Below are 26,201 nucleotides of genomic sequence, written 5' to 3'. Positions count from 1 at the left end.
TGATACTCACCTTTCATTTTAAACAGCGAGGCCAACCAGAGAAACCAATAACAATACGGGCAGTTGTGTAACTTGGTCAAACATTGCATTTGTAGCCCGGACCTCTCCCATTGGCTGGGAGGGAGGTGAATGGAAGGGGGTGCAGGGCTGAGCCCTCTCCCTCTGGCAGGAACTGTGGTCAAGGGGAGGAGTACAGCGCCCAGCCCTCTCCTTGTAGCTGGGAGGGAGAGTGAGGGGAGGCAGTTTAGTGTGCACCCCTCTCCCTCTGGCAGGGAGGGAAGGCGTGGGGAGGGACACAGTGCCCAGCACTCTCCCTCTGGCTGGGAGAGGGGAGGCCACACAGCTCCGGCTCCCCACAGCGAAGGGAAAGGCTGAGTGGCTCCAATGCACCCCTAGACCCTGGACCACCAGTGACGCTGCACAGGTCCTGCACACCCCTTCCCCCACCAGAACCTCCACAAGGCTCTGGGGCTCCCGCACGCATCTTCCCCGCCACCCCAGTCCTCACAATGCCACATGGCTCCTGCGCCCCTCCCTGCACCAGAGCCCCCATGGCTCCCATGTGAACCCACCTTCCCCCACCTGAGCCCACGCAGCTCCTGCATATACCCCGCCCCCATACAAGCCATTGCAAGGGTGTGTGGCTCCCGCATACCCACACCTGGGCCCCGGAGTGTACAAAGGCCATTTGAAACTTACCCACTTCTCCAGTAAGTTTCCCTGAAAAGTACAGAAAGAAATGTAAGGGTATGTCTACACTACAGCATTAATTCAAACTAACTTAATTCGAAATAGTTAATTTGAATTAAGCTAATTCAAATTAACGCATCTACACACAAAACCTATTTTGAAATAGCGCGTCCGCACTGAATGAACCCTGAACCAAAGTTAAGGCTGGCCGGAATCAGTGCCAGCAGGGCATCAGGTTAGGACTTAGTGTGTGGGGCTGCTGCTTGAGGCTAACTGAGCTCCGTGCTTAAAGGGACCTGACCCCCACCCCAGACAGACAGTTCTCAAGGTTCCCCGCTTGCTTGTCTACCTCGATGAGGGACAGCAAAGCAGTCCTGTCTTGAAGTGCCCTCACTTGGGACACCACAGCACTCGGCCACATGGAGCCAGAGCTGCCCCTGAGCACACTGGTGCATCTCGTGGGGTCATTGCCATCAGCCCGGCTGCACTTGCGGCAGGCTGCCATCCGGGGGGTCCATCAGGGGGCTGTCAGGATCCAGGAGGCCCTGCGGGAGAGCATCCACCCCGAGTTGCCCTCAGAGCCTCCCCGGTCCTCCCCATCGGGGGCTCGTGCCGCATTCCTCCCTCACCTCCTTCCACTTACCCCTCCCTAGCTTCCCTTCCTGATGTCAAACAAAATACACGCATGTTCAAAAATAGAAACTGGGTTTATTGAACAAAACTGGAGGGGGATGAATCTCTGGGGAGACTGGGAAAAGGAGGTGGGAGAAGGGAAGAGAGAGGGTGGGAGAGGGGAGGGGGAAACCTAGGAGGAGGGAGCTGGAAGGGGGAACAAGGGAAAGAAGGGGGAGGGGAAGCTCAGGGCCCAGGCTTGGGGGTCTGGCTGGACCAACTTGATTTTCACGCAATCTGCTCCTGGGTTCACATGTGCCCTTTGGTGGCCAGGCTGGCAGCTATCCTGCCATAGATGGCCACGTTCCTCCATCTAGTGCGGAGATCATGGATGTTGTGGGCATCCCCCCCCAAACCTGAATAAGGTCCATGATCTCCACTCTGGACCAGGAAGGCGCCTGCCTTCTCCAGCCCCTGTCAGGCTCCTGGGAGCTGGCAGACTGGTCCTGGGGAGCGGTGGAGGGCTGCCTGTCAGTGACTTGCTGGATCATGGTTTGGGGCCACTGGGTCACGGGCCCTGGTGGCCACTGCTGGCTCTGGGCTGGCAGGCTTGGAGCTGGCACAGGCACTGTGGCCAGGGTCTACCCCTTTAATGGCTCCGGGGCTGGGAGAGAGGAGAGTAAGTTTTCCTGGTTGTGCCCAGAGTGGCCACCAGGGCTCCCTGGGAAGGGCTGGAGGCCCCCTATTTCGAATTAAGTGTCTACACAGCACTTAATTCAAAATAGCTATTTCGAATTTGGTGTTACTCCTTGTAGAATGAGGTTTACCAAATTCAAATTAAGTGCTCCGCTATTTCAAATTAATTTCGAAATAGTGGTTTGCCTGTATATAGACGCTATTAAAGTTAATTAGAAATAACGGCTGTTATTTCGAATTAACTTTGCAGTGTACACATACCCTCAGCAATTATCAGCCCCTTGCTCCATTGAACAGTGTTAGAAGCGACATCCTATAGTGAACAATCCATTAGGAAAGATGTCAGCTTTCCTTGGACATTCAGCAGATATCCCTGCTGGAGGAAGTTCACCTAGGCCCAGACAGCTGTATCTGAGTTCATAGAATCCCAGGGCTGGCACAGACCTCAGGAGGCATCAAGTCCATGCAGCTGCCCAAAGCAGGACTAACCCCAACTCCATCATCCCAGCCAGAGCTTTGTCAAGCCGGGACTTAAACACCTTTAGGGACAGAGATTCCACCTCCTCCCTAGGGAAACCCATCCCAGTGCTTCCCTACTCTCCCCGGGAAATAGTTTTTCACAATATCGAGCCTACACCTCCCCTACTGCAACGTGAGCCCATTGCTCCTCGTTGTGCCATCTGCTACCACAGAGAACAGCCTCTTTCCAGCCTCTTAGGAACCCCCCTTTAGGGAGTTGAAGGCTGCTCTCAAATCCCCCCTCACTCTTCTCTTCTGCAGACTAAACAGACCCAACTCCCTCAGCCTCTCCTCATAGGTCATATGCTCCAGCCCCCTAATCATTTTGGTTGCCCTCCACTGGATCCTCCCCAATGCATCCACATCCTTTGTGTAGTGGGAGGCCCAGAACTGGACACAATACTCCAGATGTGGCCTCACCAACACCGAATAAGAGTTATGTGAGAATTGGGATTTTTTTTATTACCTAACTGAGGGACAAATGTGTTTATTTCCTGATGTACCACAGGGGGCCTATCTCTGTATTGCTGGGGTGAGCTACAATTTAACAGCAAAAGAGATTTGTAGTCCTAAAGCCTACGACCAGAGACAGACAGTGGTATTCCCATGTGAACTAGCCGGGGTGGGAGAGGAGGGACATTGCAGCAAACAGATGGATTTGCTATCATCAGATTTGCTCATTCAGTTCTATTTCCCCAGACTCTGTTCTCCTGTTCTATTCCTCTCCACACACACCCTTCTGCCATTCCCTGCTATTGATAAACTCTCCCTCTGATACTCACCTTTCATTTTAAACAAATAAATGGTGAGACCAATGCTACAAAACCAAACCACCAGGATCACACTCAGAGCCACCACGCATTAATTTGTTAGTCTTCAAAGTGCCACCAGACTCCTTTTTGTTGAAACAGACTAACCTGACTGCTTTTAAAAATACCTTTACTAGTTCCCCAAATACACTGGGAAGGAGGAGGGTTTAGGAGAAAGAAAGAGCCTGAAGCAGGGGCTTGATGCCTGAACCAAAGGTAGCAAGAGTTATACTCCGAGGGCATGTCTACACTAGCCCCCTAGTTCGAACGAGGGTGGCTAATGTAGGCATTTGTGGAATGAGGTCTAACAGTTATTCCGAACTAAGAACTTAGTTCGGATTAACTTTAGACTGTCGTGTGTAGCTGTGGGCAGTTAGTTCAAACTAAGGGGATTTAAAAATGACGGTTGGATGGAAAGATGCAAATCAAGCCCGGAATATTTAAATCCCGGGCTTGATTTGCAACTTCGAATGCCTACATTAGCCACCCTAGTTCAAACTAGGGGGCTAGTGTAGACATACCCTGAGTAACAGACAGGTCATGTGAAAAGCAGATGTTTGCCTGGATATTAGTGTCTGTCAGCACTAGAGCCGCTAGCACTGATAAAAGCCCATGGAGTGTGTACATACATTCCACCAGGACAGTACAAGGACACTCCAACTTAGCACATGATACTATAGTTTGAAACAACAGGAGGGAGAGCATGACAAGGGAGGGTGAGTAGGGATGCTTTGGAGGAAAGTCCAAGGAGACGTACCAAACGTGCCATTAATGCACAAGATGATTCATTCAGCGTGTACCATAGATTGTTTGTCTCCACCTATAAATGTTGGGGTACCTTGACTTAACTCCTTCTCCAGCCTAGGGGGCAACAGTAAAATCCATATTGTTGACTGAGCTGAGTCCTTTGTCCTGAGTACAAATGCATAGGGCCTCAGAGGCTATCCGGCTACTGATGACTATTAATGTTCTTCATTTGTCAATAAACCTGACTCAGGTGCCTTTGTATTTTATCTGAGTCTGTGGTCTTTGGGGGCTCTCATGAAGTCTATTGCACTAGCTACCTGTGTAGAGCTGGCACAATCTGAGGGAGCCTATGAAAACACACGCAGCCAAACACTGGCTATCACTACTGCTCTCCTATTGAACTCAGCAAAGTCCCAGAAAAAGTGGAATGTGGCCGCCAACATTCCATCGGACACTGCAATGACCGCGAGTACTTCTGCTCCGCCGGGTTCCAGTTTCCAGGGGTACAGAGAGCACCATCCTGGAGAGTCCAGAAGATCTTGGAGCTCATTGAGGTGGGGGGAGATGAAACCATCTTGAATGAGCTTAGACCCAGCAGGAGGAACACTGAGATTTACAGCAGGATTGCAACCTGACTGGTGGCTAAAAGGAAGTTACTCATCCAGGGGTGACCGGTCACCAACAGTGGAGCACCCACAGGGACATGGCCCAAAGAAGAACCAAGTCCCTTTGTGGGCCTGGGCTTGTGGAAATTAGTCTAGTTCCACTAATTTCAACAGAGTTATTTTGACTTATACCAGCAGAACCATCTGACCTAAGAGGTCATTTCTAGACAAACTTCCCTTTTTTTTCTCTTGCTGGTGAGGTTTGGTCATTGCTCTCTGACATGCAATTTCTCACAGGTAGGCCTGGTCTACACTAGACTTGGAGGGTCGGCTTACCCCAAGCCTTGGTGGAGGTCACACTGGGGGAGGCTGACGAGAAGAAATGCTTCCATCCCTTCCATCCCTTTCCCTTTGTTCTCACAAAAGGAGGAGCACCTGGTGCTGGCAGGGGCTGCCTTCATCATTTGATTTATGCGTCTATACTAGACCTGCTAAATCAAAGGCCAGAAGGTCGACCTCCAGAGCGTCAAGTGTTTGGTCAGCACAGATGTGTCCTTAAGCTCCCCCTGTTTTAAAAAATGTGAATAGCAAATCTGCCAAAAGAACCAGGAAACACCATCCCCACCCCCTCCCCCATGCTGCTACAAGGACATGACCATGTACAAAAATGTCATGTATGGAAATAGTGATTGAAATGTAGCCGTGTTAGTCTGGGGTAGTTGAAGCAAAATGCAGGACAATGTAGCACTTTAAAGACTAACAAGATGGTTTATTAGATGATGAGCTTTCGTGGGCCAGACCCACTTCCTCAGATCAAAAAAAAAAAAAAAAAAAAAAACCAGAGGGAGAAGGAGACTTACTAAATGGCTCTAAGTGCTTCTCCTCATCAGAGAACAGATTCATTTACTAACCCACTGGCTGCTCCTCAAGGAGCACTAGTGCAGCACAAGGCTGCATGGCACTTGATGAGCAAAAAATTATTTTAAGTATAGAAACTGGGCTTGCCAGGGCCATGTGGGAAGGTGTAGCAAAAATGCATATTTAATCTTGGTTATAAGATCATAAGTATGAGCATAATGATTTGATGTAATGACTTGCTTATAAGTTCTCTTTGTCTCTCATAATTAAATAATGTTACTGCAAGGCCTTGCTCTCTGTTAGTATTGAAATTAAGTTGTACCCCTAGTCACTATTGATCTTGTCTGAAACTCTGTACAATTGTTTGGTGTGAATGGAGGATGAGTGAGTGAGGCCAGCACAGAGGCCCAGGTGATCAAGAAGAAGTAGAAACTTTGAAACATGCATTTTTTCTTGAGGATGAATTGAATTAGCAGCATTGACAAACCCTGGAGACAGGCAGAGACCCCCCCAAGAGTGAGAGTCAATGGCTAGAACCCTGACAATCACTATCAAAGGAACACAGATTAACACCTCCTAAGCAGCAGGACACTGCAAAACCCACAAACTCCAATGGGAACTGTCATGGATAAGAAGGGAAACTCTTGCCATGGAACTCTGGGTTCAGTCCTGCAAGCTGAGCCTCAGAGGAGCTGTGAATCGCGATCGAAAATCCGACTCCTCGCTCAGTCAGCCTTGCCTGGTCAGTAAGACTGACTTGAGCCACGATGGACTAGTAACTATGGAACATCTGTAGGACTCTGTGTGTGTCTTCAGAAAGCATATGCTAACTGCTTCTCTGCTGCCTTCTTAATAAACACAATGTGTTGCCTTCTCCCCTGAAAAAGATCCCTGTGCTTCTTATAAGCATAACAAAGGGAGACCAGAGCCAGACGGGAGCGACCATGGAGAACGGGGAGAGGAAAGACGGAGCAGGATGCAGATACCTGCTGTGATCTGGCTCTCTGGTCCAGCCCCACTGGCTAATTTCCTTCTCCTTCCAATCCCATCCCTCCTGTGTTTCTGTGTGCAACCTCCCCCCTCCCCCGCAGCTGCACTTTGACAAGCCCGTGTCTGGCACAACTCACCCACACAGGGGAGTGAGGGGAATGAAACCTCCTTAGCCCCAGGCCTGGGCTCCCTGGCTCCTTGCTGTGGCATTGGGTGGGGAGGCCCAGCTGGTGCAATAGGCCCTGCTGCAAAAGTGGGTGGGGATGGCCCAGGGCAGTGGACTGAGCTTTTCACTCCGTCCTCCAGCGCTGCCGTCAGGTCCTGGGGAGACGTCTCCTGAGCCTGCAGCCAGGGGCTGCTGCCGACGATCAGTCCACAGACAGAGGGGAACCTCAGTGGCATTTCCAGCCCTGTGCTGCTGGGGGCGGGGCAGTTCTAAGCTCCCGTCATGCCGGGCCAAGTGTCAGATCTGTCCCTGTGCGCGCGGCTTCGAAGGAAATCCCTTGTGAACGTCCCTGTATTTCCTGCTCCAACATTTACCTTTGATTCTGAAGAGATAAACACTCAGGGCAAAGGAGCCCAGCAAAACCACCAGGGTCACTCCCAGAGACACCATCCAGGGATTCACCTTCGGGAAAAAGGGATCTGAAAAACACACGCCCAGAGGCACCCACATTACACAGTGAGCCGGGACCCAGCTCTCACGACTCCGTTGTGTGTAAGGTTCTTCCCAGCTAGCCTACTCGTAATCTGGTCCTGCTTGTAGCAAGGCCACAGCTGGGCAGGGATCAGGCGGGAACCTCCCTCTCTAGCCCCCCGGGGCCTGCCCAGCCCTGCTCTGCTGATGGTGCCTTCTCTGAGGGAACCAGGCCCTGCACCCTCCTTGGCCAGGCCCTCACTGACTCTCTCTGCGGGCAGCTCTCTCTCTATAGGGCTGTCCCCGCAAGCTGCACCCTGCTCGGCTCTTTCAAACCCCTCCCCACAATGGGCCAGGGTTCTGCCCAGGCCCCTCCAGCCTGCACTGACCCTTCCCAGCCAGCGTGGGGCCATCGCCCCCCCACAGAAGGGTATTTTCATATTGGTCAATTATCTCAGGAAACAAAAAGTCATTCCTGGGTGTTAGATTTAATCGTATGACCATGGGAAATCGGGTTTTGTGTCCCTGTTTTGTCCCGTTTACCACACCCAGGAAGTGTTAGGTGAAAGGGTGAGATGACTCTTGATGAAGAAGGAGTAATAATCCAGGGGCACCTTCTCCACTTGCCTCCACATTTGGTACAAGTAAGTGAGCCACCTCGGCAACCAACCGTGGGTAAAATGCTCAAATCTTTCGACTCATTCAGCACCATCCCCAAGAGACACACGCTACTGACCTGCCACCATTAGTTCCAGGATGGCTTCTTCAAGAAAGAGGCCATCTTGAACAGAACAGCTGTACCGCCCTTCATCCGAGAGTCTGACATGGAGAATTTTCAAGGCAACATTCCCATGGGTTAGACCATCTTTCAAGAGCTCTGTCCTCCCCTGGTATTCTGGCATCTGCTCCCCATACTGGTCCTGTCCATTGCTACAGCGATGGACGAATGGGGAGAGCTCGGACCGGTACCAAGTCACCTCCATGTTCTCAGCGCTCATCCTGGGGGCCAGGTGACAGGGTAACACGATCTCCTCCCCCACCACGGCCATGACAGGCCGGTCAGGTCCCACCACTGTAAACTGTGCTGTGGAATGTCCCAGGAGAGAAGAGAGAAAAGCTCAGAGAGAAGATCTTGTCCATTTAGTCAGTGGCACACACAAAACTGGTCCTATTTGCTGTAGTTTGTATTCCCTGGAGCTACTGGGAAGAGAGCCGGCACAAGGAGATGCCACCAGCCAATGGGCCTTGAAGGCCGGGCTGGAGGGAGACCCCAACTGAGAGCTAATGCCCGGGAGATTTCTGCCACCTGGAGCCTGTGGGCATGTGGCCACCTCCACAGCAAGTGTCCGACCCACGGCATCCCTGTGGCACAGCCAGGAGCAAGCTGACGGGATTTCCTTTAACATTCCCCAGTGCCCGGTGCAGAGACAGCACCGTGGAGTGAGGACAACTCAGCTCCCACCTTAGATTTAGTCCCGCAAGAACCCTGGGCCCAGCATTTCTGAGTTCCAAGGACTCTGCCACAAGGAAAATGGAAGTGGAGCCCTTGAGGTCGAGGAGGTCGCTGGGGCTGTGTCTTCCCTGCCAAGTTACTTCGAAATAATAATTAATTCCCCAAATAACTATTTGAAATAAGCCTTTTCCTCTTCCCAAGCAGGTGTTGTTATTTCAAAAAAACAGGGTTGGTCGTGAGGACGCTTGCCTCATTATTTTGAAATAAGGGGGGTTGTTTTGCAATAACTTCCCAGTGTAGACAGACCCTGGGTAAAGACGTTGGAATGAGGACTCAGATCCTGTCACTATCCCATTTCACTGGGATAGTACAGAAGCCAGGAGAGTTCCCCACAGTTGCAGGACCATCCCTCCCCCCCCACTTAACACAGCAAGCTCAGTGTATGTTTACACACTGTGGGTACTTCTGCACTGCACGCTTATTTCAAAATAGCATGTCTACGCTGCAGAGAAGCCTCAAAACTAGTCGAAGGCAGGCTCCTTTAATGTAGACACACTATCTCAATTTAGAGCTCCAGGAGGTACTGGGGAGGAATAATTTAGAAAGGCCCTGGGGAGGGGCTATTTTGAAAAAGCATCAGTGGAGCATCTACACGGGCCTTATTTCGAAATAGCTATTGCGGAAGAGGTGTTATTCCTCATGGAATGAGGTGTTATTCCTCATGGAATAAGCCGCCCATTATTTTGAAACTATTTTGAAAGAAAGGAATGGCTGTGCAGAGGCCCACAATGTTATTTCGAAATACCGGTGCAGTGTAGACACACCCTGGGAAAAGTTCCACTGACTCCGAGTTGTGCATCTTGTTAAGACACTTCCGGGACTTAAATAAACCCTCTAAGAAACAGCAGCCCCAGCGCAGAGTCCTACCTGATTCCATGCTGCGGACATAACAAGTCAGGAAGAAAACAAGAAAACCAGACAGAGGGGAGCTGGCTCTGGCACTCTGGCAGATGGAGGGAACCTTCATCTTCTCTGAAACTTGATCTAGACAACAGGAAGGAGAAAACAAAAACTGACCACAGTGAGCAGGACACTCACTAGCATTAAGGCCACTGCTACACTGGCAAGTCACTGTGCAGTAAATCAGCCCCCAGCACTGTAACATTCAAGGTGTCCACACAGGCAAGGCACTTAGCCCTGGCCTGCACTAGGGCTTTATGTCAAAATAACCCCCCTTAGGTTGAATTTATAGGTGGAACATCCACCCTAACAAATCCCTTCTTTCAAAATAATGGGCCGCTTATTTCAAAATCTGGACTCCTGCTTTCCTTGGGGAATAGCGTTAATTTTGAAATAGCTATTTCAAAATAGCATTAGTGTGGATGCTCCAGTGTCATTATTTCAAAATAACTGCTCCTCAGAGGAATTTGAACTAGTTACTCCCTACGGCTTCCTGGGGCTCTAAGTCGAGGTCTCATGTCCTCATTAATAGAGCATGCTTCGGACTATTTTTGAGGCTTCCCCGTACAGGGCATTCCTGCTATACGTCTCCCTAGTATATATCAGTTCCGCACTAATGTCGTTGACCCTTGTAGGAAGTGTTGCATTATACATCCTCCCATTCCCCGCTCTTATGTCATGCAGAAAAAAAGAGACCAATATGTGCACATGGAAGTCAGCTGTGGGAAAAAATATCCCTGCTTTACGTTGTTTTGCTCTACACCCCCGTGTTTTGGAACATATCTTGGGTGTACAGGGGGGACGCCCTGCAGTGGGAACACGCTATTTTGATGTTGTAAAATCAGGAGTTATTAAGTCGAATGTAGTGATTTTGAAATTTCTTCTTAGCGTAGAAACTGTCTCTGGGTGCACTAGCTCTGCAGTCACTGCACTCTGCCACACGCAACAGCCTCCTTTCCCTCCCCTCCAGCAGGGTGGGTAGGGCAGCTGAACCAGCTTCCAAGGGTGCATGGCCCCTTCCTCTCCACCTACCCTCCCTCCCCCCACTGAACTGCCTTTGCTATGTGGGGTCCGATGACACTGCCTCCTTCTCCTCCGGGCTGTCTTGAGAGCTGGGTTGCCGTGGGGTGGGGCATGCTTGAGCGTGGCAGGTTCAGCAGAGGCCACCTGTGGTGCTATTTTTTAATACCCAGGTCCCAGTCCCCATGAGCAACCCCAGTTCCAGCTGGACTCAAGTGGCAGCCACACAATGTGTGTTCCAGCTGGGTCAGCCTCACCAGAATGGGCCTCCTGCAGCTGCCGCTTGAATCCAGCTGGAGCCAGGCAGCCAGTGGGGACCAAGACCGCAATACTAAAAATAGCACCACGGGTGGCCTCTGCTCCAGTCTCAGCACACAGTCCCACACCAGGAGCAGCTGGGACTGAGACTGCAGTAATAGCATCGCAGCCCCAGGGCCGGTCCACAACATTTTGGCCCCTGAGGCGGGGAGCTCAAATGACACCCCCATGCCTGCTTTTCTCCTGCCTGCCTGTTATGTCTCTTGTGCCCTCCTTCCTCCAGCACAGCACTTCACCATCTCTGTGAATCTAAAGCAAAGTCAATACATATGCACCAGCAGCAGACACAATTTTCTACAGTCTGGGTCCTAGTGGTTCCCCCCCACAGTCTGGCACCTCATGGTAAGGCCTGCTCTGCACAGCCCAGCTCCAGCCCCACAAACTGCTTTGCACATGGAAGGCAGAAGGTGAGAAAAGGGGCAGGGGGAGTACTAAGTGGAAGGAGGGCAAGGAGAGGAAGGGGCTTGTGCGGAGTGGAGAGGGGCAGGGCAGGAGAAGAAAGGGGCAGGCACCAAGGGACAGGGTGAAGGAGAGACAAATGCCAGGGACCAAGAGGAGACAATGAGGAAAAGGGCAGGGGAAAGGGGAGGGGAGGTGTCAGTGGGAATGGGAGTAGGGAGAGGACAGCATGAAGCTAGGAGAGGAGAGGAGAGAGACAATGGGGGCAAGAGAAAGGAAGAGGGGAGGGGAGGAGTGGGTGCCCAGAGAGGAGGGGTTGAAAGGAAGGGTGGGCATGAGGATGGCAGGGGATGGAGCAAGTCATGTGAGAGGGCGCAGAGGGGTGTGAGGAGAACTGGGGCAGAGGGTGGTGAGTGGGTGGGCACCAGGAAGAAAGGGGACAAAGAGGGCAGGGACAGAGAGGTAACAGGAAAGTGCAGGGTAAGGGAAGGTGCAGGTGCCAGGGGATTAAGGGGGTGAAGTAGAAGGACACAGGAGGGAAGAGGCAGGGCAGGTGGGCAGAGGGAGGTGCTAGGTGAAGGAATGGGGGAGGGATAGCTCAGTGGTTGGTGCATTAGCTTGCTAAACTAAAGGTTGTGAGCTCAATCCTAAAGGAGGACATTTAGGGATCTGAGGCAAAATCTGTCAGGGATGGTACTTGGTCCTGCTGTGAAGGCAGGGGACTGGACTCCAGGACCTTTCAAGGTCTCATAGACTTTAACTCATAGACTTTAAGGTCAGAAGGGACCATTATGATCATCTAGTCTGACCCCCTGCACAGCGCAGGCCACAGAATCTCGCCCACCCCTCTTAGAATAATCCTCTCACCTATGTCTCAGATATTGAAGCCTTCAAATACTTTGAAGGCCCCAACATGCAGAGAGTCCTTCAGCTGTGATCTGTGCCCAGTGCTACAGAGGAAGGCGAAAAACCTCCAGGGCCTCTGTCAATCTACCCTGGAGGAAAATTCCTTCCTGACCCCAAATATGGCGATCAGCTAAACCCTGAGCATGTGGGTAAGACTCACCAGCCAGACACCCAGAAAGTTCCCTATAATGAATGGTCAATTAGTTACCAAGATCATGTTATTTCATCCAACCATCCCCTTATCATAGAATCATAGAACTGGAAGAGACCTCAGAAGGTCGTCAAGTCCAGCCCTCCGCTCTAGGCAGGACCAATCCCAACAAAATCAACCCGGCCAAGGTTTTGTCAAGCCGAGACTTAAACACCTCTAGGGATGGAGACTCCACTACTTCCCTAGGTAACCCATTCCCTAGGTAACCCATTCCAATGCTTCACTACCCTCCTAGTAAAATAGTTTTTCCTAATATCCAACCTGGACCTCTCCCACCACAACTTGAGACCTTTGCTCCTTGTTCTGCCATCTGTCACTACTGAGAACAGCCTCTCCCCATCCTCTTTGGAACCTCCCTTCAGGAAGTTGAAGGCTGCTATCAAGTCCCCCCTTACTCTTCGCTTCTGCAGACTAAACAGACCCAAGTCCCTCAGCCTCTCCTCGTAGGTCATATGCTCCAGACCCCTAATCATTTTGGTTGCCCTCCGCTGGACCCTCTCCAATGCGTCCACATCCTTTTTGTAGTGGGGGGCCCAGAACTGGACACAGTACTCCAGATGTGGCCTCACCAAAGCTGAATAAAGGGGAATAATGACATCTCTGGATCTGCTGGCAATGCTCCTCTTAATGCATCCTAATATGCCATTAGCCTTCTTGGCTACAAGGGCACACTGTTGACTCATATCTAGCTTCTCATCCACTGTAATCCCCAGGTCCTTTTCTGCAGAACTACTACTTAACCGGTTGGTCCCCAGCCTGTAACTATGCTTGGGATTCTTCCATCCCAAGTGCAGGACTCTACACTTGTCTTTGTTGAATCTCATGAGATTTCTAGTGGCCCAATCCTCCAATTTGTCTAAGTCACTCTGGACCCTATCTCTGCCCTTAAGCGTATCTACCTCTCCCCCCAGCTTAGTGTCATCTGCAAACTTGCTGAGGGTGCAATCCAACCCCTCATCCAGGTCATTAATAAAGATATGGATGGTCCCTTCCAGATCTAGGAGATAGGTATCTCCATTCATTCATTTCACAGGGGGAAGAGAAGGGCTGGGGAGAGTGAGAAGGACAAGAGCTGGGGGGATGAGGGCTATGGGGGGAGCAGCAGGTAATATGATCACCAGAGGTATAGTCTGGTCTTGTGTTGTCTGCAGGGGCACTCGAACGCTGTCTACAGTAGGGAGCTCAAAGCCAGTTAAACTACCCCCAAACTTTTTACCTCACCCCTTTCTCCCTGTTTCTCCCTGTCCATGCCCCCAAACCACATTTTGCTTCTAGAATTCATTAACACTGATTTTTCAATGAAATCGATACTAAATGGAAAATAATTAATTTATTCAAATTGAGAACACCTACTCAGGAGAAATACAAATATTTATTCACCACATCCTCTCTCAAAGGAGAAAGGGGAGCAAAATGAAAACTGAAAGAAAGAAAAACCAAAATATTTCCTGTTCCATAATACATGATTCAAACCAAACCAACCATAACATGTAATTTCCCAGCCAACTCTACCAGTTCTGAATCGCTCTCCTCCCATAGGTTTCCTCAGGATATTGCAACGCCAGTGGCTTGTCACGAAAGAGGAATCGATCCGTTTCACACCGTGTAACACATTTCCCTTTTTCAGTGTAGCCTGGAGTCGCCGTCCCCCCCCCCCCGCGCCAGTGACACCCTGGAGCACAAGATCAGCTTCAGGCACGTGCAGAAGGAACCAGCTGCGGTTTGCTGCCCTGGCTGGTTCCCAGTAGGACTCTATTGGGCTTTACAAACCCAAGAGGATTCACCCCCCCGGCAAGAGGCGGAAAAGCGCAGCGAGAGCGGGCGGGAAGCCAGACTTCGTGCAGCAAGTGGCCTGTCTCCGAAATATCTGTCGGGGTTTGTCGCAGGTCGCTCCGGAGAACAGGAGCGGGCGCCTGGTCTTGAATAATACGCAAAAGGCAGAATTTCCCAACCCAGCCGGCGGGCAGAGGGACACCCCGGGACACCCCGCGGGGGATGGGACCGGAGATCTCTGCGAAGGGGGCACCCCGGGCCGGTCCCGCAGGAGCGGGGCCAGTACTCGCGGGGTGGCCCCCGCCGGGTGTTTCCAACCATCTGCCCGCGCCCCGCGCGCTCCCAGGCTCGACCAACCCCGCCCGGGGGCAGCACGTACCGGGCTGGAGCCGCCGGGCGCGGCCGGACTCCCTGCCCCGGGGCGCTACATGCCGCTGGGCCGGGCCCGAGTCCCGCTGCTCCGCTCCCGCCGGGGCGCTCCCAGGCCCGCAGGGTCCTCGCGCGGCGTTTGCTCCGGAGTCACCGGGGGACAAGGGAGCGTTCGAACCCCTCGCTCCCCGGGGACGCAGCCCCGGCTCCCTCCGGCCAAGGCAGCGGGGCGCTGGGCGGAAAGTGAAAGTGACAGTGGAACTTTCAAACACGTCCTGCCCTGACACAGACACTAGGGGGGCGGTGCCCCCTGCTCGCTGCGCTCGGCTCCCGCGGGGCAGGCAGCCCCGGCTCCCCGCCCCTTCCCCCCGGCCACGACCCAGGGCAGGGCCGCAACTCGCTGCATTTCCAGCCTGTCACGCGGGGAGCCTGGAGTCTCCTCTTGAGAGACTCCGCCCTGCCCTGCCGCACCCCACGCGTGTCTGCACCGACACGTGCTCAGTGGCCCGGGGGCCGGAATCCAGGCGGGATTTCCGAGGGAATCTTCTCCCTGCTTTTGCTGAATATAATAAACCAATGGTAAACAACCCCTCCCCCGCCCACAACAACAGCAAAGCGGCCCCTGCCTTTCGTTCCCAAAATCCATTTCCAGCCCAGCTCTCAGAGTGAGAACACACCAGAGAGCAAAGTGATGGGAACAGATTGAAAAGAGGAAGTCACTCACCTGGCGCAGTAACCACAGTTTTTCCAGAAGAGTGTCCCTGGGGATGCTCCGCTGTTGGTGTCGGATCATCCTGGCACCATAAATCGGAGTTTTCATTAGGGGCTCGTCTACACTGGCCCCTTTTCCGGAAGGGGCATGTTAATTTCACCTATCATAGTAGGGAAATCCGCGGGGGATTTAAATATCCCCCGCGGCATTTAAATAAAAATGTCCGCCGCTTTTTTCCGGCTTCGAAGTAGGAATAAGAGCCTCTGGAAAAGGGCGCTTTTTCCGGAGGATCGGGGCCAGTGTAGACGCTCTTTTCCGGCTTTTTTAAAAGCCGGAAAAGAGCGGCGGACATTTTTATTTAAATGCCGCGGGGGATATTTAAATCCCCCGCGGATTTCCCTACTACGATAGGTGAAATTAACATGCCCTATCCGGAAAAGGGGCCAGTGTAGACGTAGCCCAGCAGTAATCAGCTGGACCTTGCTGCATGGTGGGCGCCTCCTGCCATTCACACCCTTCTGCTCATGTGCGCAGCCCAGCTCCCACCAGTTACTTGACTCCACCAGAGCATCTGAAAAACACAATTAAAGAGGGAGACTCCAAAGCAGGGAGGAGGGCAGTCAGTGGAGCACCCACAGGGCACACATCTCAAAGAACCATTGTTACTGCACCAGACAAGTAACTTCTTCGAGTGATGTCCCCATGCATGGCACTTCACTGTTGGTGACTTTGTAGCAGTACCGCGAGCACTTGGAAGGCGGGTCTCAGAGACATGGTTTAACAGCTGTTGGGAGTACTGCTGAGTCTAGTGGGGTATTATTAGTTAATTGCTGGGAGAGTGCATAGTGCTTCATAAAAGTATCATTGGCAGAGCATGTGGTCGCATGGCAGATGTCTCTGAGGGAAACCCTGGGGAGGAAAGCTGTGGATGCTGCAACAGCTCTTGTGGAATGAGCTCTAGGTGTTCCCAGAAGTGGTTTATTTTGGAGGGTGTAACACTTAGTCTTCGAGTCTGGAGATGGGTTGAGAGAGAGCCAGGAATGACGCTCAGAATCAAGCCCCCACTAGTGAAGAGAGAGGCAAGTTTCTCATGCAAGATGGGCTGTTGTACAGGGAGCCCGCCCAGGGGAGGAAGGTTCCCAGGCAGCAACTCGCAGGCAGATGGTGGTGCCTGAAGTGTATCACGAGGAATCGTTGAAGTTGGCTCATGGCGGTCCGTTTGCAGGGCATCTGGGCATAGGCAAAACTTGTGACAGGCCAGAGCAGAACCTCTATTGGCCTCGCATGTTCAGGTCAGTGAGGGAATATTGCAGACACTGTGAGTTGTGCCAGAAGCGTAAGGGGCCAAGGGGGCTTATCAAGGCCCCCCAACAGCCTCTATCTGTCATTGGGGAGGCCTTTACCAGGAAAGGGTGAATGAAGTGACCTATGATGTGAGGAAGGCCCGTAGCCGGGGCGTGTGCAGACGGTGCATGTTAACAGGATGAAAGTGTACCCGAAGAGGGAGGTAAACGTGCACATGCTCTGTTGTGCTGAGGAGGAGGCCATGTCAGTCCCTTTGGTGGATATGCTGGCTGATGCCTCTTGAGAGCATAGAGATGGGGGAGGGCTTGACTCCCTTCCAAAGGAAGGATTTGCTGGTGCTGCTGAAGCATCACCAGGGAACATTCTCCAACAGGCTGAGGCTCTATCCACATGACAGGGCCTAGAAGAGCCTACAGGCCCAAGGGAGAGATGCAGAGGCAGCTTCAGGGGGTGGAAAACATGTTGGCAATGGGCATAATCACCAAACCCTCAAGCCCCTGGGCATCCCCTATTGTGATGGTGCCTAAAAAGGACAGGACCATGAGGTTCTCTGTGGACTATAGGAAGCGGAATGTTATCACCCTTTCCCCACCCCCAGAAGAGGATCTGTTAGACACGGTGGGGGAGGAGGGTGAAGTTTATAAGTACTCTGGATCTGACATGGGGTACTGGCAGATTCCCCTAGACGTGGATGTGAGGGAAAAGTCTGCCTTCATAGTGAAGTCTGGCCTGGATAAGTTCAAGGTGCTTCCCTCCTGGCCCAAACTAGGATTGTGTGCAGTGCGGGCGGGGGCGTCCCAAGAGTGCCAATTTCACTTCCCAGCAGCCTGCGGAGCAGGGCTAGAGCCGTTTCACCCTCACTTCTCCCTGCCCCTCAGGGTGGCTCTGATCTGCCCCCTCCGAGAGTGCCCGTGTTGGGGCAGGACAACTCCTGTCCCATCCTGGCCGGGTCAGGCGAGCAGCCGGTGCCCCAGGCCCCTCGCCACGTGGGGAGCTCAGACTCCCCTCGCCATCTCCCCACCCCCCATGTTGCACGTTTCCTGGCTGTGAAATGGGTGGGGCCCTAGTCAGGTTCCCAGGGACCTTTACCCCCTACAGAGCAGGGGTGGGGAACCTTTGCTGGGTCGGGGCTACTGACCCACAGAGAAATCCATGGGGGGGGTGCACACAAGTGAGAAACAGCCCCCCTCTCCTTCCCAGCATGGACCCCCAATGCAGGGGGGAGCCCCGACCTTCAGGTGCCGGATCCCCGCAAGCCGGGGCTGCATCCAGTCTCCGCGCCTTAGGTTCCCCACCCCTGCCGTAGGGATCTGCACTGGATGGGAGTCTCTCCGGGAAGGGCCTGGACAGGCCACAAAAGCCCAGGGCAGGGCTGCAAGGTGCCGTGCTTGCTGTGGCTTCTGTGCCCGGCTTCCTGGCTGAAGGGCACCGGCAGCCCGAGCTCGGGTCTGGGGGAAGTGGTGCGACGGGGAGGCCCTTTAGTCTGATCCAGTTTCAGCAGGTCCCCGAGGTTCAGCAGGTCCCTCTCTGCCCTGGCCGGCCGGTTTCCTCCTCTGCTGCCCTGGTCCCGTGTGTGATCTCGCCTGGTCCTGACTGCTTGGCGGGTTGTTTAGTCTTCAGTCTGCGCCGTGACACGCCCCGTCCCTGGGCTGGAATCGTCTCCGTCGGGTCACTGGGTCCAGCCCGCGCCTGGTTCCGAGGTGACAGCAGCTTCTCCTGCCACAAAGCCTGCAGGCTCCCAGCTTCCCTCTGGCAGAGCTTGCCTTAGGGCAGGGTGGCCTAGTGGCTGGAGTCTGTAAGAGGCCCCTTTTCTCAGGGCAGTTTGGCCCAATGGCCAGAGTCAGCATTTTGCCCCTTTTCTAAGGGCAGTGTGGCCCAATGGCCATAGTCAGTACCTTGCCCCTTTAGTCAGGGCAGTGCAGCCCAATGGCTACAGTCCATAAGCTGGTCCTGACTCACTGGGTTGTGCAGGTCCCTGTCCAGGGACAGGAGATGGGGGAGGGGTGGTTCAATGCCCCACGGGGGGGCGGGGAGGGGCAGCTCTTCCTTCTATCCTGGTGCCCAGCCTAGCCCAGGGCCGGGTCATGTCCGTGGCTCTAGTCCCAGGATGAGCAGGAAAAGCTCCGACTGATGCTCTGACTCCCGCTGGTGGCTCCCTCCCCGCAGCTGTTGCCTGCCCTGGAGCAGCCCCTGCCAAGCTACGAGCACCTGGAGTCTGTGGGGGCGGGGGGGAGATGGCGCATCCCCATGTCCGGGCTCCTCCTGTCCCAAGACAGCAAGGGCCTGTCAGACGCGGGGCCCCGGAACCCAGGGGGTCAGTGGGAGCTTGGGCCTGGGCGGCGCCTCTCTAGGGCCCCTCTGACCTATCATTGCAGGAGCTGCTACCTCCTCCCTCCCCCCCGATTCCCGCTGCCCCCTCACAGCATCCAGCTGCCCCATCGCCCTGGCTGGGGCTGGGTCCCAGTGGGCCACATCCCTGGCCCCACAGAAGAGCGGGCGCCTTGGTGTCTGGGGAGGGGCTGGTCCTACATGGAGCAGGGCGGGGGAGGGGAGGGGAGAGGCAGACTCACTCTCCCATAGGGCCGGTCCCAGAGGCTTTGGTGTGTTGTGACCAGGCTCCCATTCAGGGTTGCCAGGTGTCCAGTGTCCTACCGGACGGGACGGTTTCTGGGCCCTCTGCCCGATAAGAACAGTCAAAACATACCGGGCATGAGCAATGTCTGGTATTTTCTGGTTTTCCGGCTGGGTGCCTGACGGGTGCCTTGCCGGGGGGGGGGGGGGCGCAGAGAGTGGCTGGGAGGGGGGCGCGATCGGCGCTGGGAGCCTCTGGTTGGAGTGACGCCTGGGGGGGAGGGGAAGCCCCGTCTGTGCTCCTGAGCGCTGGGCAAGCGCCTAGTGGAGCCGCAGCAGAACTCACTGGCGCTGCGCCAGGACCATGCGTGGAACAGGCAGCGCCATGGGATCTGCACATGCCCGGCTACGTCCTGCTCCCCGCCAGCCGATTCGCTCCCTCCAGCCCCCTCCCAGCCAGCCCCGCTGCCCTCGCCCCAACCCTGCTTCCCGCCGGCTGGTTCCCCCACCCCATCTCCCCCATCCAACCCTGCTGCCCCTGACCTGCCACGCCCCTCCCTAGTCAGGCCTGCTTCCCACTGGCCGCACTGCCCCCGCCCTCCCCTCTCCGCCAGCCCTGCCTGCCTCCCGTCCCGTCCCATCCCCCCACCCTCATCTGAGATCAAGTGTGTCCGATATTTTTTTTAACCCACCTGGTAACCCTACTCCCATTGCAGGTGGGAGCCTGGGCGGGGTCATTTCTGCAGCGCCCCCAGCCTGGCGTCTGCCGGTGTCTCTGCTCCAGGGGCCCGTTGCCCAGCGGGTTCCCTCACCTCTGGTGCAGCAGCAGTGGGCAGAGGTGTCAGGCCCCTCCCTGGCCGGCCGGCCGGTGTCCTTGGCTGGACATCCGAGGTACCATCCCAGCTTGGCCCTAAGATCCCTACTGGGGGCTGTGCTGAGCTGGGATGGAAGGGAGGAGACGGGGCCCATCAGTGTCCTGCTCCCAACCCCCCTGGGCCAGTCGCCTCCCTCCCCACGTCCCTCTGCAGGAGCCACTGGGGAGAGGAGCTAACGGGACCCCCAGCTCCTAGGGCACAGGGCGGTGGGCAGGGACCCCCATGGGGACTTGCAGTCCCATCTGGTTTTGGACTGGACAGTACCAGCCGGGCCGTACGTAGCTGCACAGCAGAGAGGAGGGGGGCGGGTCCGGGGAGAGAGGGAATCCTGGGGCCGGACTCGCTCGTGTTTCGTCGGGACTGTGCATGGGACAGGCAGCGCCCCGGGATCTGCATGTGCCCAGGCCAGCCCCGCTCCCCACTGGCCCCTCCCCCCTTGGCCAGACCCGCTCCCCCAACTCCATCCCAGCTAGGTCCCTGCTTCCCGCCGGCTGGTCCCTTCCCTCCCCTCCCCGCTCCCAGTTCTCCCTCCCCCCCGTCAGCCCTGCTCCTCCCGACCTCCTCCGAGCCAGCCCTGCTTCCCGCTGGCCGGTCCCCTGCCCCCGATCTCCCCGCGCCAGCACCGTTCCTCCAGCCCCATCCCAGCCTCACTCCCCTCCCAGCCAGTCCCCCCTTCCCGTTCTGAGATCACGTGTGTCTGGGAGGTTTTTCAAACCCATCTGGTAACCCTACCAGGGGACTAGGAGGGGCCCAGGGCCAGAAAGGAACCTGGCTGGAGCCCGGGCTGGAACATGGGTCCTTATCGTCCCCGGGTCTCCCCTGAGCCAGGAGAAGACGAGCTGGGCCCAAGTCTGGCTCAGGCCGGGCTCTGACTCTGCCCTCCCCAGGGGTGACTCCCAGCCTGCAGCCCTGCCACTGCCGGCCCTGCGGCCTGTGGGAGCCGCCTGCTCACCCCGGGGCCAGAGAGGCTCAGAGGTCACTCACCTCCCATGCTGGGTGCGGGGGGGCAATTACAACCGGGCTCTGCTGCTCCCTGGGGCCTTGGCTCCCTTGGGACACTCTGGGCGCGATGCAGGAGCTGACGCGCTGGGGAGAGAGAGGGGGGGCAGGTCAATAGACCCGTGCCCAGGCTGTGCCAAGGAGCCCCCATCCCCATCCCCGGGGCTGGGCCCTGGTGCTCAGGGGAGCGAGTCGGATCCATGGGGCCTGGCTCTTGGGAAGGGCCTTGTCTCTCCAGACTAGGGCAATGTGGATGGATCCCATAGTGGGGGAGGGGGAAGTTGGTGGGGGGCGGCGGGATTTGAGGCTCCTGTTCCCAGAGCCAGGCAGGCCATCTCCCAACCCTGCCCCTGAAGGAGGAAGGGCCCAACACAGCCCTGCCCAAGGGTCCCCAGTCTCCCCTTTCCCGCCCCCCCACCCCCAGCGCTGAAGGAAAACAGCCTCCCCCTGCTTTCCCATGCTCACCTCCCCGCTGTCTGAGCGCCCGTGTGGGGCTCTGCCCGCAGGTCCCCCCGCAGGGCCGGCCCGAGGCCAGACCCCGCCGTGCGGAGCCTGCAAAGGAAGAGGAGCCAGGGTCACCGCTGGGAAACTGGGAAACCTCCTCCCTCGCCATGGCCCCCTGCTCAGCCAATCAGCAGTGAGACTGGGAGAGGGGGGTGGCCGAGAGGTCTCAGGGGACGTCCCAACGGCTGGCCCAGGTCACCCCCCCGAGGGGTCCGTCTCAGAGCTTTGGGGGGCTCCCACACAGCCAGAAAGGGCTGGGGGGTGTTTCTGAGGCTGCCCTGCCTTGCAGCTGATGTCAGGGGATCTCCATGAGCTCAGGCCCCTCCCCCAGCTTCCTCCTCCCACAGGCCTTTGTGGCATCACCGTCCCCTCCCCGCACACGGCTGGTGTCCTGCCCCCAGCCAGCACCTTGGGACACTTGGACAATCAGAGCCCAGAGCTGTACAACCAGCCACAGCCCAACCACTGCTCATGGGCACCGCCAGCAAGTGTGTGAGCAGCCCTGGCCCTGAGAGAGACTCGGGAACTGCCCAGAGATAGGTAGGTAGAGAAACAGCTTGATCACTCCCCCTCCTGCCGACACACACACACCTCCCCCGCAAGCCCTGCTGGTCTGGGACTGATCCGTCTGGTCTGTGAATCACAGAACAGTAGAATGGGAAGGGACATTGAGAAGCCATCGAGTCCAGTTCCCTGCCCTCACGGCAGGACCCAGCTCCGTCTAGATCATCCCTGACAGGTGTCTGTGCAACCTGCTCTGGAATATCCCCAGTGATGGAGATTCCGCAACCTCCCCAGGCAATTTGTTCCAGTGTTTCACAACACTGACAGGAAGTTTTCCCAACAGGCAGAAACATTTTCCTAATGTCCAGCCTAAACCTCCCTTGCTGCAGTTTCAGCCCATTGCTCCTTGTCCTGTCCTCAGAGGCCAAGGGGAACAGTTTGTCTCCCTCCTCCTTGTGACACCCTTTTAGGTACGTGAAAACCGCTCTCAGGTCTCCTCTCAGTCTTCTCCTTTCCAGGCTAAACAAGCCCAGTTCTTTCACTCTCATGTTTTCTAAACTGTTCCGCATTTTTGTTGCTCTTCTCCAGGCCTTCTCCAATTTCTCCAATTCATTCCTGAAACATGGTGCCCAGAATTGGAGACAAGACTCCAAGGCTATGTCTACACTGGCATGATCTTGTGCAAAAGCTCTTCCAGAAGAGAGCGTCTACACGGGCATATGTGTTTGCGCAAGAGATGTGCTTTTGCACAAGAGTATCCATGCCAGTATAGTAATCGAAATGTAGCCGTGTTAGATGGATCGTCTATAGCCAAGCCCTTCGATACAACCACATCTGCTCTAATCCCACTGACAGAAACCAGAAGCTTCAGGATCTCTACCAAGCATTTATAAACCTCAACTACCCACCCGGAGAAATAAAAAAGCAAATTGAAAGAGCCAGACGAATACCTAGAAACCATCTACTTCAAGACAGACCCAAGAAAACCAGCAATAGAACACCACTTGTCATCACCTACAGCTCCCAACTTAAACCTGTCCAACACATTATCAATAAACTACAGCCTATACTGGAACAGGATACCATACTCCAAGAGGCTCTGGGGGTATGTCTACACTACAAAGTTAGTTCGAACTAACGGATGTTAGTTCGAACTAACTTTAATAGGCGCTACACTAGCGCTCCGCTAGTTCGAATTTGAATCGAACTAGCGGAGCGCTTAGTTCAAACTAGGTAAACCTCATTTTACGAGGATTAAGCCTAGTTCGAACTAGCTAGTTTGAATTAAGGGGTGTGTAGCCCCTTAATTCGAACTAGTGGGAGGCTAGCCCTCCCCAGCTTTCCCTGGTGGCCACTCTGGCCAACACCAGGGAAACTCTATGCCCCCCTCCCGGCCCCGGAGCCCTTAAAGGGGCACGGGCTGGCTACGGTGCCCGTGCCAGGTGCAAGCCTGCCAGCACCCAGCCAGCAGACCCTGCACCTGGCACAGCACAGAGCCACCCACCCGATGTCCCCCAGCCCATCCCCTCTTCCCGGGACCAGGCTGGCGGCTCCCGGGAGCTTGCCCTGGACCGCAAGAGGCGGGCACCTTCCTGGGCTAGTGCGGACATCGTGGCCCTTGTCCACGATCTCCGCACTAGGCACAGGAAAGTGGCCGTCTAGGGCAGGAGAGCTGCCAGCCTGGCCACCCAGGAGCAGGTGTGCATGAAAATCAAGGGGGTCCACTGAGACCCCCGACCCTGAGCCCTGAGCTTACAATGGCCGTCCTGGGTCAGACCAAAGGTCCATCTAGCCCAGTAGCCTGTCTGCTGACAGCGGCCAACCCTAGGGACCCTGGAGGGGATGGACCGAAGACAGTGACCAAGCCATTTGTCCCGTGCCATCCCTCTCCAGCCTTCCACAAACCTTGGGCAGGGACACCACTCGTACCCCCTGGCTAAGACCACTCCATGGACCCAACCTCCATGACTTGATCTCACTTCCCTTTAAACTCTGTTCTAGTTGTAGCCTTCACAGCCTCCTGCAGCAAGGAGTTCTGCAGGTTAACTATTTGCTTTGTGAAGAAGAACAACTTTCTGTTACTAGTTTGAAGCCTGCTACCCATTCCTTTCCTTTGGTGTCCTCTAGTCCTTCTTTATGGGAACTCAGGAAGAACTTTTCTGAATGCACCCTCTCCACCCAACCCCTGCTTTTAGAGACCTCTATCCTGTCCCCCCTCCGTCTCCTCTTTTCTAAGCTGAGCAGTCCCAGTCTCTGTAGCCTCTCTTCATATGGGACCTGTTCCCAACCCCTGATCATGTTAGTTGCCCTCCCTTCTCCCAGCCTTTCTCTTCCCCTCTCCCACCTCCTTTTCCCAGTCTCCCCCCAGTTTTGTTCAATAAAGACAGAATCAATGTTGGAAGAAACGTTATCTTTATTTTGTACATCAATAAGAAGGGGGGCTAGGGAAGGGTAAGTGGAAGGAGGTGAGGGAGGAATGGGGTACGAGCCCCCGATGGGGAGGACTGGGCTGGCTCTGCGGGCTTCTGGGGGTGGAAGCTATCCTGCAGCCCCCCAATTACCCCCTCTCCCCAGATGGCAGCCTGCGGCAAGTGCAGCCGGGCTGATGGCCGAGTGGTGTGATGTGCCCAGTGTGGGTACTCCGGGCACTCCAAGCCAGAACTTCTTTGCAAGCGGGGCACCCCTTAGAACTGTGTGTCCGGGGTGGGGGTCGGGACCCTTTAAGCACAGCCCTCGGCTAGCCTGAGACAGCATCTCCATGCTCTAAGTCCTCCTCTTATGCCCTGCCAGCACTGCTTCCGGCCATCCTTAAGCCCTGTTCAGAGTCCACTCAACGTGGACTTGCTAGTTCGAATTAGCAAAACGCTAATTCGAACTAGTTTTTAGTTCTAGACGCGTTAGTTCGAATTAGCTTAGTTCGAATTAACTAATTCGAACTAAGTTAGTTCGAACTAGCGCTGTAGAGTAGACGTACCCTGGGAGACAGACCCATAGTCTCCTATAGACAACCACCTAACCTCAAGATGATTCTTACCAACAACCACAGGACATACCACACTAATACCAACCCTGGTACCTTCCCTTGCAACAAACCCCGTTGCCAGCTTTGTCCACATATTCATTCTGCTGATACCATTATTGGACCTAACCAAGTGAGTTATAAGATCAAGAACACATATTCCTGCGCATCCAGAAATATAATTTATGCTATCATGTGCCAAAAGTGTCCATCTGCTATGTACATTGGACAAACATCTCAGACACTTCGCCAAAGGATTAATGCCCACAAAACAGATATCAGACAAGATCACAAAGAAAAAACAGTTTCTTGCCATTTTAACCAGAAAGGCTACTCTCTCAATGACTTAACCACCTGCATTCTGCTACAAAGACCTTTTACATCTGCACTTGAAAGGGAATCCTCTGAACTGTCATTCATGTTAAAATTTGACACTCTCCGGGAAGGAATGAACAAAGACTCTAACTATCTTACCCATTACCAAGATAGCTTCCCCAATTATCACCTCTAATACCATTAGCTCCAGACATCTAACTCTCTCCACCTCTAATATAATTAATACACAGACACTTACCTTCCTTCCTTCCCCCCCCCCCCCCCCCCCCCCCCCGCATCCCACTTTACAGGGATTCTGTGTCTGCTCAGGAACAGGGCCTAGGTTCAAAGTGCAGCCTGGCAGATTTAGGTTCAATCTCAAGAAAAATTTCCTAACAGCAAGAACAGTAGGACAATGGAGCAGACTGTGTAGGGAGGTTGTGGGAGCTTCTTCCCTGGAGGTTTTCCAAAGGAGGCTGGAGCCATCTGCCTTGAACGGTTTAGACACCACAATCCTGCCCCTTGGCCCTTTGCGGTCCCTGCTAACTCGATGGCTCTCTTTGCTTTTCTGACCACAGCCACACGCTGAGCAGGGGTCTCCCTTCAGCTGTCAGAAAAGCAAAGACGCTGGGCAGTGTGCGGCATGGGGTAGAGAACACGGTAAGTGTCCTATAATTCCATGGTGCGGCCTTGCCTGGAGTGTGCAGCTCTGGTCAGCTCATCTCCAAAAGGATAGTGCAACACTAGAGAGGTTCAGAGAAGAGAAGCCAGTACCGGGGGCCAGCAGCCAGGGTTGGGAGTGAGGGGGTGGGGAATGGGGGGGAG

General features: G+C 54.6%; 1 protein-coding gene across 3 annotated transcripts in view; it reads right to left on the bottom strand.

The window, feature by feature from the left end:
- The window catches only part of LOC102448626 (butyrophilin subfamily 3 member A3-like), a 38,844-nt gene extending 23,455 nt beyond the window's left edge, over positions 1–15,389 (bottom strand). The window contains exons 1-5 of one of the 3 annotated variants that reach the window (XM_075913636.1): positions 15,297–15,389; positions 9,544–9,660; positions 7,900–8,247; positions 7,067–7,171; positions 700–720 (exon numbers count right to left, since the gene is read on the bottom strand). In XM_075913636.1, coding sequence (XP_075769751.1) covers positions 700–720; positions 7,067–7,171; positions 7,900–8,247; positions 9,544–9,643 — 574 coding nt within the window. In that variant the 5' untranslated portion in view covers positions 9,644–9,660; positions 15,297–15,389. Of the gene's footprint in view, positions 1–699; positions 721–7,066; positions 7,172–7,899; positions 8,248–9,543; positions 9,661–14,582; positions 14,717–15,296 lie in introns of those variants that run through there. The other 2 variants (XM_075913635.1, XM_075913637.1) reach the window with 2 other exon arrangements.
- Positions 15,390–26,201: the final 10,812 nt, after the last annotated feature.

This window comes from Pelodiscus sinensis, chromosome 32 (assembly GCF_049634645.1).
Source record: "Pelodiscus sinensis isolate JC-2024 chromosome 32, ASM4963464v1, whole genome shotgun sequence".
NCBI classification, from domain to species: Eukaryota; Metazoa; Chordata; order Testudines; family Trionychidae; genus Pelodiscus; species Pelodiscus sinensis.
The sequence above is the reverse complement of the archived record's forward strand: the minus strand, read 5'-3'. Positions and strand labels throughout refer to the sequence as shown.